We start from the raw sequence: 13,830 nt of genomic DNA, 5'->3' as shown, positions 1-13,830 counted from the left end.
ATTTACTGTGTATTCTCATGTATAAATATACCCTCAAAATTTTAAGTAGATGGATTCACTAGTTTTCTTTTTTTTTTAATTCCTATAAATGGCATTTTTTTAGGTTGTCACACTAGGTGTGTCCCTTAAGACGAAGACCATGCGCACATAAGTCCTCTATTTTCTTCGAATTATTCTTCACGGATGCAACTAAGTTATATCTCACGTGTCAAATTCTATTTTATTGAGAACTGAGGATTTAAAAACATTTAATATTTAAGGCTAGTATTGTGTAAAACATTACAGCACAAACGTCCACAAAACAAAGGTTCAAATTTTATTAACATCGCTAGAGTTGAATTGGATTAATTTCTTTTATTGACTATTACTCATAAACGTCACCACAGCAACTACATACGAAAAACCATTTTCCGACATCTCAAACTGACCAAACAATTAACACACAATAAACAACGTTATTTTCACATATTTTTCTATATAATATATGTATATCACATTTTTATTTTACAATCGGGAAATCTACGTGACTTTGTGAAATATATATATATATTATTTGAAGTAATTATCTTGCATTAGCAATAATATTATCAAATATTATCATAAACAAACCTTATTTGTAAAAGCAGATGAAAAATTTGGGCCTGAATTATCGTCTTCACTATAAATTGCTGATCATGATCAAAATCATCCTTATCATGATTTGAGTAACTCGTCGGTTCTTTTTCTTGCATCAGCCACACGCCATTCGTTGTCTTTGCCCTTTTATTTAATTGGAAATAAAATAAATAATAATTTTGCTAAATCAATAAATTAAAAAAAAAACATAAAGTAAAAATAATAATAACGGGATATAATTTTATAAAAATTAGTACCGTCTCAGTCCTAATATGATATCATCTTTCTTATACGCACCTTGTGTTTATTTACAAGAAGGTAAATTAAAATTTAACTAAATTTGTAAGTAACAAGCAAAATAATTTTACTCTGGACGGCTTCGGACGTTTCGCAAGTTTTGAAAATACATTTTAAAAGCAAATTTGAATAGGATGTCGCCTTCTATAGATAAATTGGCAATGTTCTTATTGATATCTTCGATTAGCAATTAATTTTTCATATGAAGCATATGATTTTTTGACAATTTTACTAATGTAAGCAATAATTTGAAATGATCTCGATTTTCTTAAAATCAGGTACAATTAGAAAAGAAAACGAGAAAAATTATTTCATTTTGGGTGCTTATTTAGCAACATCATTTTGAAAATTTGTTTGGCAAAATAGTAAAATGAATAATAAAATATAATTTCAAATTAGTACAAATTGTGCGTTTACGACTATTCCACGTCGAACTTCAATTTTTTCGTCCACCGACATACAATTTGTAGATATGTTTGAAAGATATTTGTTGACATCATATCCAAAATAATGATTATAATTTCGAACAATGATCAAATATAGCACATATGGCGTAAATTAAGTTAAATAACTGTATAAACTGTTTCTTGTTTATTAATGGAATTTATAGTTGAATGTAAGAATAAAATTTCTAATATGAATTTATCATCCGAAACGTCCGATTTCCCTAAAAAACTAATAACGATTATATATATTATGCCAAATTAAGATCACAATGAAATGAATAAAATCCTCGTTAATCGACATTTTGGAGTTTTCAAGTTTTTACTTGAGCAGATCATGTGCTCGCTGATTAGCAACTGCTATCCTCGTCTCGTTTGATTCTCCCTAATTATCGATAGCATTGGGATTGAATAAAATATTCATTAGTAATAATCACAAAAATAACAAATTATCATGAAAGTGGAAAGTAATCTCTCTCAGCAGTTTTGTACAAAAATATCAAGTTTCTTTGCAGCAGCTTTTCATTGATGCCCTTCTATAAATGATACTCTAATCAGAGAAAGGCTCAGTACATTCTAGAAAGCTTATTATTATAAATATCATGTTATTATGGCAACTAAGTAAGTGCGGATTTTCATTAAAAAATCAGGCATTTTTTGATGGAACTAAATAACTTTATTATGCGATGCGTTGTCCATTTTGATCAATGACTTTTTGTCATCTTTCAAGCATCATTATCCTACTTTCATAGAACTTCTAGTTTTTAACAGCAATTTGACACCATTATTATCATTAAACAACAGCGGTACCCCGCCATACGAGCGACTCGTCATACGAGATTTTCGAGATACGAGACGCCAAAGGAGTATCACAAAGCAACAAATCGCTCCTATTTCCTATTCGAGAAGGTGCGAATGAAACAGGTCAATATTTCATCAATGGTAACAAAGATTCTCGTATATGAAGTCGCATTTAACCATCATATGAATATTTAAAATAAATCATTTTAAAGTTAAAAAATTCAATTCATAATATTAATCTTGTGCATTTGTTCGTACAATGTCGGACAAAGTTGAATTGTTTGTGGATAAATATCTCCCCGAAAAAAAAGCAAATGGTAGAGAGTATCAGAAATTCAGAATTGATTGACAAAACATGTCTAATTTATTTTTGCAAGATAATCAGCGGGAGAAAAAAAAACATGCTTCGAGATACGAGAAATTCGACACACGAGGCTGGTTTCGGAACGAATTAAGCTCCTAAGCTAAGGTGTGGTACCACTGTATTTACAATTCAAGAAGTTTTGTAAAGATCGAAACAGTACTGTATGGTGGATATGGCAAAACATTACAACCAAGCTCCAATAACTTTTGACGAGTGGCCAAATTTATGTGATGTCAATAATGGAATAAATCACCGTATAGATTTGTCAATTTAGGCCGTTTTCTTCGACCGCGTTGTAATTTCTGTTAGTTATTCTATGTAAAAAATGATCGTTCGATTGGATGGTAAGAGTAGTAATAGACAATTTCTTTATAATCAACTCCAGAACGAAAATTGGCAAACCAAATTTGACACTGCCGTTTTTTTAAATGCTTTGTCACCATAAGCTGCTCATAAATTTTTGTGGGCGTAAAATGCCTTTTTGACTTTGCAGAATAAAAAAACAAAATTGACAAAAAAATCAATTTGTTTTTCCATCTTCAACGAACGCCGAATAAAAACTACGCAATAGATCAAAAAATTGTTTTTTGCTGATGAACATCTAAATTACCTACTATCTATTAACAAAGGGTATTTTACATTTTGGACGCCAGAAAACCTGAAAATTCAATTGAAACCATCTGAGCTGAAACCGCATTTACTTAGTTGCCAACCTAATAGCTCGTGAGATCACATTCAATGCTAACGGCCATTTCAGATGTTAGTTAGTTATCCACATATAGCATTCATTGTATTCAAATTCAGTAAAAACGAGATTACTCTCCATATATATTACTTCAAAAGTTACTGTATATATTGTTTTATTAAAATATATTTTATATTGCTACGAATTTTAAGAACCGTGCACAATTTTTTTTTGGTATGTTAACGTTACCTTGCGGTTGACGCGGTCAATCTGCCTATTCTGGTTCTCCAATTCTGATCCCATGTCAATGGCCATGTTCCGCAAGTTTCCAATCATCGTGTTGACTTGACCCATATTGTCTTCCATTTCATCCTCTCGAGCATCATTCGTTATTCTTCCTGTAATTCATAAAAAATAAAATAACTATACGATTTAAACATATTAAATATGTGATTTCCTTTGATGAAATAAATTGGCATAGTTGCACCACGACTTTCTCAAGCAAGACTTGTTCATTCGATTAACTATGCAAATATTTGTTTACATAACAATATTAAACAAATAAAATGTAATTAAATTCAAAATCGGATTGCGATTGTTCTGCATGAATTTTTGTGAGATTAAGGCGATACCAACATTAAAACGAAATCTTCAATGCAAACCACGAAAAACTTATTAAATAAATTTACTCTTCTAGATAAATCCAAATATGTATTTAAATATATAATTTATGTTGAAAATGGTGCAAGAATATGTGTGACGGGAAGAGATTTTGTACAAACGGTATAAAAAGAAGAGAAAGATGGTATCTGTTAATACTATTAATAGATAGATTTCCACGTTAAACGGAATTATTTTCACTAGTCACAAATGCTTAATCGAACCAATAATAGGCTGATTAGTAACAGCTGTATAACAGGCCTGATAAGTGATTAAATTTATACATGTATCATACGAGTATACAAATATACATGATGTTTTTATATTAGATCTTTTGATTCGAACAAATAAAACCACAATAAATGGATAAATAATAAATAAATTAATATTAATTAATGTTTACTACGAGGTATAAATCAGAAGATTTTCAAAACAGCAGACTCACCAATATAACCAGCTTGTGGTCCCAAACCATTGCGGTCGTCCATAACTCTTTGAGGTTGATTATTAACAACTTTGCCATCATCATTTCCCTTCCAAGTGCCTTCATCTTCTTTAAACGATGCCCCTCTAAAATGGATATAAATATTAACAAACGTATTTACAATTCCAACCTTCAGAAGAAACATGAATATAAAATGGACGTGTGAGCAAAATGTTGCCAAAGTATAATCTAAATATTGGGCGTTTTGTATAATGGTACGAAGTGTATTTTAAAAGAGGGGTTTACATTTGTTATTTCTAAGGCAATGGTCAGGCGTTAAACTTTCTGTCTGTGAAAAACAAATCAAGTATGCTATGTATTTTAGGCTGCAAATCTGTGAATCGATATTCAAATGTATGTTGCGCTTATAACTTGGAATAGTCACATTATTTTTTGTAAGAATCTTGTATAATTATAATGAACCAAGAGCAGAACTTTTTAGATAACGGTATTTCAGTATGGCTAAAAAAAATTGTTCTGCTGATTGATGATTCTTAGCATTCAAAGTCCGAAAGCCACCGCCTGGCAGGTTTCAGTCCTGCACGCCATCATCAACCAGGATTTCGAAAATGCAAAAAAAGGAAATTGAACTTGTCCTGTAAGCTTCAAATTTTTATACAAATTTATTTATCCATTGAGAAGTTCAAATATCAAATTGCCTGGCAATTCAACCTGCACAAGACTGCCATGTGGCGAGTCAAAAGGTTCACTTTTATGAGCAAGGTGTATTGTTCTATAAGGTTAAAATTTAAATATCTGTTTGTCAAAGCGATTTTAAAAAAGTGTTTGCAATGACAGGCGATTCTGTCCATCCTAAGCCCTTACTAGGCCAAGGGAAGGATGCTATGGAAGGAGTGCTAGAAATCTTATAGACGTATCGTGAAAACATATAAATTATATTAAGCAAAATTAAAAAAAAAAAAATTATGGTCAACATTGATTCAATTAATAATTACAATAAAATATACACTTGACTTTTTAAATTAATATTTATCATCAGATATGTTGCCGCTCTCTATTTTTTCATCACAATTTACATGCTGCAGTACCTTTTAACGGGCACCGCACAAACCTTTTCAAAATCGCTTATACAAAAACATATATAATTTTTAACATTATATAGTATACGAGGCAGCAAAGTTTTCAAAATAAGAACTTTAGGTAGGCTGATTTTTCGGTATGTGATCCTTGGTGATCTTTTGGTTAGAGTATTGGCCATCTGGCAGCTCAAAGTGCTTGCGATTTCAAAATTTTGAAAGCATTTTAGTCAGTCCAACTTTCATTTTTTTGACTTTTAATAGGTTCATCAGACTTACATTTTTTGTTGCCAGACATTTTTGGCGATGCTAAACATGTGCCAGACGCCAATTTATTTATTAATTTTTTTAAAAATTTAAATCATTTTAGTCTGTCTGTATTTTTTTTAATATTATTATATCGAACGTGTATTATAAGTGAAAAATAAGAATCGATTGATTTGTGTTAGATAGATGAGTTTAAGCAGTCTTTTGAAATGTCAAACTGTAGTGACATATTTTAATTACTTTCCTCCTGAAGCAATACCTGCCAAAGTTATTGTCGTAGTGTGGGAGCAATACCTGATTGTTTTGAAGGAATTAAACGAAATAATTATGTGCAGGGCTAAAAATGTCTGCCAATAAAAAACGTGAGTCTGGTGAACCTATTCAAAGTCAAAAAAAAAAGCGAAAATTGGATTGAGTAAAATGCTAAAAACTCATGTTACCAGACTTTTGTCAGTGCCAGACATGCTTAAAAACCACAGAAATGTCTGGAAAATTAATTTTATGTTTTTTCACCCTTGATGAACATAATATTCAAATTACAGACAGGCTATAATGATTTGAATTTAAAAAAAAAGTAAATTGACGTCTAGCACATATTTAGCAGCACCAAAAATGTTTGGCAACAAAAAAAGTAAGTCTAATAGTGAACCTATTCAAAGTCAAAAAAATGAAAATTGGACTGACTAAAATGCTTTCAAAATTTTGAAATCGCGCTATACAAGTTGGCTGCGCACTAATAAACGCAACCACTTCCAGCTGGATGGACCATACTCCAACCAATAGAGCACCAAGAACCACATACCCAAAAATCCGCCTTTCTGAAGTTCTTTCTCGAAAACGTACTATAAAGCTTATTTTAATGCATATGCATTTTGCTCATAAAAGTAAACCTTTCGGCTCCCCTGGCACGTACTTGTGCCTTTTACTCAATAAATAAATAAATCGTATAAAAATTTGAAGCTTACAAGAACAAGTTTAATTTTCGTTTTTGTTTTGCATTTTCAAACTCCTAGTTGATAATGATGTGCAGGACTGAAACTCGCCAGGCGATGGTTTTCGTACTTCGCATGCTAAGAACCACCAGTACAAATTTTGTAGCCTTACAACAGAAACACTGTTAATCAAAAGTATCAATAGCTCTCCGCCTATAAGCAGTTTCTTTAAAATAATATAAAGTGCCAAAGAGTCATTGTTAGTTTAGCGATCAGATAAAAATGTTTTAAAAATAAAATTACTTATTGCAAGGTAAAACGCATATTCCGCAGCATTTCTCCATTCCAGTCAAATTCTTTTCCGCTTCACGCATATCGGCGTTTATCTGGTCCATTCCCTCCTCGATGCGATCCAATTGTTCTAGAAATGGTATTTACTCATTTTCCAAAAGTCTTAATATTTTTGATCGTCAATTATAATAAACATTTGTAATAGAACTAGTAATAGCTGTTAACAATTTTCAAATAATCATGAACGAGTAAGACATAAAAAAGCTCTGCAATAGTACCAAAATCATTTGAAGTAGTACATACTTATGCTCTTGGAGTGTCATTTGAACAGATTTTTTATTACATTTCTAATATTTGAATTTAACTTATTGTTAGTCGTCCAAAATTGTCAACAGCTTTTCTGTGTATGATTTAGTTAGAATACAAATCCACAAAAATCATCAGTTTGCTTCTAATCATACTTCGTGTAAGAAAGATTAAATAGAAGATTCTTTAAATGAATTAAAACTTATATTTTTCATATTGTTAAATTAAATATATAAATAAAAGCATCACGTTAATGGAAAATATTTTAATGACATTAGTTTATGTTAAAGAAAAATGTTAATAGCTTATTAGTGCTTCTGCAAACAAATTGTGATGACACTAAAATTCATTTTATAGCTGTACCAATAAATGTGCAATAATTTTTTGTGGATTTGTTTTCTGGTAGATATCAAATCTCAAAGAAAGGATTATATTAAAAAACTAAGTGGTTAAAAGTGCTTGTAAACTTGCGAATAATGATTTCAAATTACTATATGCGAAATCTATACTGTGAATATGTTAGTGACATGCGTGAGCAAGTGAGAACAATAATTCATCTAAAATATTTTTGTCAGTATAAAATAAACAGTGAAAAATATATATAGCATGCTTTCAGCAAACCTTTTTGATGTGATTTTGAATGTAATACTATTTTGAGGCGTGTTTTCTCATTATATACTTGTCATAAACCTTATTAAGTATATGGTTAGGTACAACAGTTTTTTTTGTACTGATCAAGATTCCTAATCTTGAAGGAATATTTTAAATATCCTAAATACGTCTCACGTTTACATTACAATTTAATTTAAAAAGTATATATTTTTCAAATAGAGTGAGTTTTTATATTGTGGCGACTTTTTTTTATAAACTATAAAAAATAAGTAGAACCGACCGCAGTGAATTTAACAGATGTAATGAAAAAAACTTGAGATTTTAGAAGACAAATTCAAATCAATGTTATTGCCTTGATGGATAGTTCAGAAGCCCTAGATTATCTTTATATCGTTTTAATTAAATATATAAAGCTTAAACGCTCAATTTGAATGGCTTTTGTATTCTGTTACGTTTTTTTAACAATGAATATATCTCACTAAATGAATAAAATACTAACTTTTAAGAACTAAATGAATAAAATGTTAACTTGTAAGGTTTCTAGTACTGAGGTGGTTTATGCTCTTTGGGGAACGGTTCTACACAAAATTTCCAACACCTTTTAATGAGAACATTAAATAAATTTCAAAATACATATATAATCGTGGTCAACAAGATTGATCAAAAATCATATACAGAATGAAATGTAATAAAAACAAAATAACATACACCTAAGTCGGTTTTTACACGGAGATTGGTTCCAGAAGAATCCGTGTACAAAAAAAAAAACGTGTAAAAAAAGACATTGATCTTATACAAAAATGGGTGATTTGTTCCTAATATCTTAAACCTATTAAAATTGGTGAAAAACAAGAATTTTTAAGAACAAGAATTAAATTAGTGCTATTCACATTTGCTTTGACCAGTAAAAATTGTTCGTACGCGCTAAAGGGGAATTTACTTAAATCTTTAAGCTAGTGTTCGCAAACTATCGATACTATCGATGGTTTCAGACTTTTTTCTTTCATAAATACTTTTTTGTGAATGAACATACTTCGCAAAAATTTAATTTGACAAAAAAAATTTAGGTACATAAAATTTCAAGTCGTGCTAAATGGAATAAATTCGTGTAAAAAATTTAAAAATATTCAATTTTCAAACCGTGTTATATCAAAACCGTGTACAAAAAGACCGTGTAAAAACAGACTTAGGTGTATTTATAATGAAGTATTTAGATTGGACATATTTAAAAAAACGCATGATAAACAAATATTTCTTTGAAAAAAAAAAGATTTAAAAATGACATACTAGCAATATTTTATATTATTGAAATCATATATATTTTATAGTTATATTAATCAAGTATATTGTGCATTTTATATATTAATTCATAAATATGGAATAAATGTTTTCGACATCCCTTTAAAACCATGTCTTTCTTAGTACATCTTCTACAAACAATCCATTTTTAATATATTCATATTAAAAAAAAACATCAGTCAAATACTGAATAAAAAATAATAAAATGATCAAGGGCTTCAGAACAACTCTTGGAATGCAATACGAGTTCCAATATTTTAAGTATCGTCATAAAAACTTTTTTTACTACATTGAATTAACAACGGTTGGTTCTTTTAGTTTGGCATCGTTTCATGTGTTCCGGCATAATATTTATTTTAGTAATAAAATTGTCTTGTATTTGTAGATATATTGTTTTCTGATCTTTTTTTTTGGCTTACCGCCTTGTTCATCCAGCATCACCAAAGTCTTCATTCCAACCTCGTGACTCTGAAAATGAAACAGAAACGCAGGCCATCCGCTTGAATCGATTCAACTTCTGATTTGATTCTACATTGTTTTTACTTTTACAATTCATGGTTATAATAATTAATCATAACTTGGAAAGACTAGCACCCGCTTGTAATAGATTATTAAATCAAATTATTCGTAAATTGAATACAGTAATTATAAATTTCAAACAAAATAACAAACAACGGGTACCAATCTCTAGTACTACAACCCTATATATAATTTCAACTATTCATTTTTTTTTCAAATGCATTTTAAGTAATCGCTATTGATATTTTTTTTTATAATTGATTTAATTATACCTAGAAATGTTCACAAACGCAGTAATTCTAACTAAAACTCAATAAACTTTAAATAACATTTTTATAACGCCTGAGCTTTATGAGCCAATTCTCTTGTAAAATAGACTATGACGTACCGTTGTTATGGCAACGTTATGTTACGCTTCTTCCTTCATAAAAATTAATGCATTTTCTTCATAGAAAGCTAATTTGATCGCGATCAGGCGTTTTAGATATAAAATCCAACTTAGAAAACGTATTAACGTCAAAAAAAGAATGTTATCATAACAACATCTTTATGATGTGTCATAATAACACATGCATGAAATTAGATTTTATGTCTAAAACGACTAGTGGCAGAGTAAAAACATAGCATTTTGATAATTTATACTGCGAATTTTTATGAAGAAACAACATAGACATTATATTACATGGACTGCTAATCCTCTATGTTTTCCGTTGTATATATATATATATATATATATATATATATATATATATATGATTTAGTAGTTAATTTTGATGTTGAAATATATGAGTGAGTTCTTGAGGGCGATACATCAAACAAAGAAAATTCTATATAATATATATATATCTATATAATATATATATATATATATATATATATATATATATATCTATATATATATATATATCTATATATATTATATATATATATATATATATATATACAACGCACTATAGTGCTCAAACGTAGTTGGGTATGTGATGTCACATGTCTTGTGAGCGATTCTTGCCGACGACATTCGCGGACTCTACCGATTGATCAAATGTCATATGTCACGTGTTACGGCCTTATAATATACATATAAACCAATTTTGACAGGATGATTCGATTTTATGTACATTTATTTCACAGGGAAAGTATTATCAATATCATTTCTTACAAAATTATCAGCGATTACAATTGCCATTATATTATTGAAATAAAACTATCACAGATAATATTTGGATTAAATTAACTATTATGATATATATGATAAATATTGGGCGAACATAGTCATAGATGAGTCACATACTCATCTATGTTTGATCACTTATTTTGCGCTCAACTAGCAGTCCATGTAATATAAGGTCTATGAGAAGCAAGCGTAACATAGCGTTGCCATAACAACGCTATGTCACGGTCTAGTTTGCCGGAGAATTGGCCCATAAAGCTCAGGTGTTATAAAAATAGGGGCCAACCCTTAATCTCTTTATGTTCAGTGTATTATATTTACTACTAATATATTTTTATATTTCAAAATTAGCAGAATTTAAATCTATATTAATTTTCTATATACCGCAAGTGATCAATTGGTTAGTTACAAATAGAGTTTTGTTATTAGTTCTACGAAAACAAAAAAATAAACAAAATTAAATTATTAAAGAGTATTAGAAGTTAAATCTGTAGCAACGTAAAACTTTCAAAGTTTGACTATATGCCTATTATTTAATTATGTATATTTTGATTTTATTATTAAAGCCTGTCAATTCCTTTTCCAAACTAGAACAAGTAAAATCAATGCTGAAACTAAAAAGCTGTTATTCTACCACCCCCTGATTAGTTATTAGTAAAACTCAAAACCAAGCTTTTTTATCGATATATAAAGCTTGAACTTTGAAATTTGCTCTTACCCCCTTGATGGTCCAACATGGCCAATGTTTTTTGACCGGCATCTTCGCTCTGCGATTAAAAATTATGTATATAATTATGTATATAACTTACTCCCATTTGAAAATGGCCGTCCTTACAACCTAAATTTCTTATAACCTAGTTAACCTAATTTACCAATATTTTAAATTTTGGTCTTTTTCATCCAATGAGGATGTTTTCCTACACTCTATAAATAATATTTAATACTCTATTATCCGACATTATGCTTATATATTATAGAACAGAAAGAATAGAAATAGAGCAATACAGTAGCACTACAGAACGAAAGAAAGAAAAAAGACAGAAGCTATAAGCAAACAGCATGCTTTTGCTCGTTCAGAAAAACCGTGCACTAGAAGAATAAAAAAGTCAAAATAGAAAACTTTTGAAAATATTATATGTGGTGAAAATGTGAGAAATGATTATTCGTAGTGAAATCGGAGCTGGTCAAACAAATTCGATCAGAACATCGATTACTACTAAATAACTTGTTCAGCTTAAAACTTTTCTAATTAAAACCAGGTATTATCACAAAATTCTGAACAATTTGTTTCATCAGACACCGAAGTATTGATTTGTAGCTGAATATTTTGTGAATAAACAGTGAGTGACATTTACATAATGCAGAGAGTTTAAATGATGTATTCATATATTTGGAAAATGGGATTGATATGGTGTACCAGATTGCACCGAATTGGGAGGCAAATAATAAAATTTAAAATAAAAAATGACAACGAAATGTTGAATAGTCATAAATAAAATAATTTACTGTATTAAAAAATTAAAGAAATACTGTAGTTTTTACTAGATCGTCAAGTAAAGCATAAAGATGGTCTCACAAATCACAATAAGCGCCTTCATCTCAAAGTACACAGAAAAAATTATTTTGGAAAAAGCTTTCAAGTCGATGTGAGAATTGTGGCAAGAACACGTTAATATAAAATCGATCAGCTATTACAATTTCATCAGTTTGAATATTTATTGAATGAAACATCTGATAAATAAACGATCAGCTATTACAAATACAAATCGATCAGCTATTACAATTTCATCAGTTTGAATATTTATTGAATGAAACATCTGATAAATAAACATCGGAAATATTTGCCAAGAAAAAATAAGGATATCGGTAACTCTAAACAAAAATAAATTTCAAAAATATGGTCACACATTAACTTTATCGATAAGGGAATTATGGCAAGAACGCGCTTGTTATTGTTTGATTGATTGATTTAAAATTCGATCAACTATTTGAATTAGTTTCAATATCATTAAATGATTATAACAAGGCATTTGTCAACAAAATAAGTACGATTATCAATAATATTAAACAAAAATAAATTTCAATAAAATTTGTTTTCGCCATCAATAAATACATAATCAAAATTCTTATTAATAATAATGGATGATTGAGGATAAGGCTAATAAATGTTGGTTCGTAATGGAGAGTTGACGGAATGAGGAATTTTCCAGCCAGGACTCACCTCCCTGGTCGTCCAGTGCGACCAGAGTTCGGATCCCAGCCTCCTTGCTCTACTCGTGAGAGACGCAGCACAAAGAACGGAAACAGAATAGTGTTTGTTAGTGTCGAGTGTTGCTGCCAACATCGAAAGGCAATCTGCTATATTATTGGACCAATAAACATTTTGAAATTTTAAAAATCTGATCATAAATGAATTAAATAGGAATTAACGAAATCACCAACAGACCAATTTAAGTCATTGCATCATATCTTCAATACACTCCATGATGACGACCAGAATTAATGAAAGAAATTGTCGACATTTGCAAAAACTTATTGAAATTTTCAATTTATTCCGTTTTCGAATTTCCTCATTTTATTGCCTCATGCATTGCAGTATTTTTAAAAATATTTTTGAAAATTCATTTATTAGGTCTTTTAATATACCCTAAGTAAAATATTTCACATCTTTATTAATATTATCACAAGATTGCATCAGCAGATACTATACCAATTTAATAATTAGTTAATTCAAATTAACAGGCCAATTCTGCGATAATATAGACGATGAAATGCCGTTGTTATGGCAACGCTATCTTCTCGTTCTTTCTTGGTACTAAAAACTGTGGAAATGCTATTTGCTGTGTGATCAGGCAATAAACAAATCTAGAAAGAATATCATCTTTACTAACATAGGTTATATGTGTAAAACGCCTGATCCTACAGCAAATAGATAGTATTTTCACAGTTTTTAGTACTAAGAAAAAAATGATAGAATAGTGTTGCCATAACAACGTTTATGCTATCGCCTATGTTACCACAGAATTGCCCCCAAAATAATCAAACTA

General features: G+C 29.6%; 2 protein-coding genes across 7 annotated transcripts in view; one reads left to right on the top strand and one right to left on the bottom strand.

The window, feature by feature from the left end:
* The window catches only part of LOC113384599 (synaptosomal-associated protein 25-like), an 87,534-nt gene that overhangs the window by 47,946 nt on the left and 25,758 nt on the right, over nt 1-13,830 (top strand). The window lies entirely within an intron of this gene.
* LOC113384600 (synaptosomal-associated protein 25-like) lies at nt 629-11,586 on the bottom strand. The gene is made up of 5 exons (XM_026622347.1): nt 11,502-11,586; nt 6,889-7,006; nt 4,311-4,435; nt 3,455-3,603; nt 629-759 (listed from the first exon to the last, which is right to left on the bottom strand). Exons 1-5 carry the CDS (start codon nt 11,518-11,520, stop codon nt 694-696), a joined length of 477 nt encoding a protein of 158 aa, XP_026478132.1. The 5' UTR covers nt 11,521-11,586; the 3' UTR covers nt 629-693.

The sequence above is a fragment of the Ctenocephalides felis genome, unplaced genomic scaffold (genome assembly GCF_003426905.1).
Source record: "Ctenocephalides felis isolate EL2017-DRISC unplaced genomic scaffold, ASM342690v1 CF-g0.4_SCAFFOLD_03571, whole genome shotgun sequence".
Classification (NCBI taxonomy): Eukaryota; Metazoa; Arthropoda; class Insecta; order Siphonaptera; family Pulicidae; genus Ctenocephalides; species Ctenocephalides felis.
This window is presented reverse-complemented; position numbering and strand designations above follow the sequence as displayed.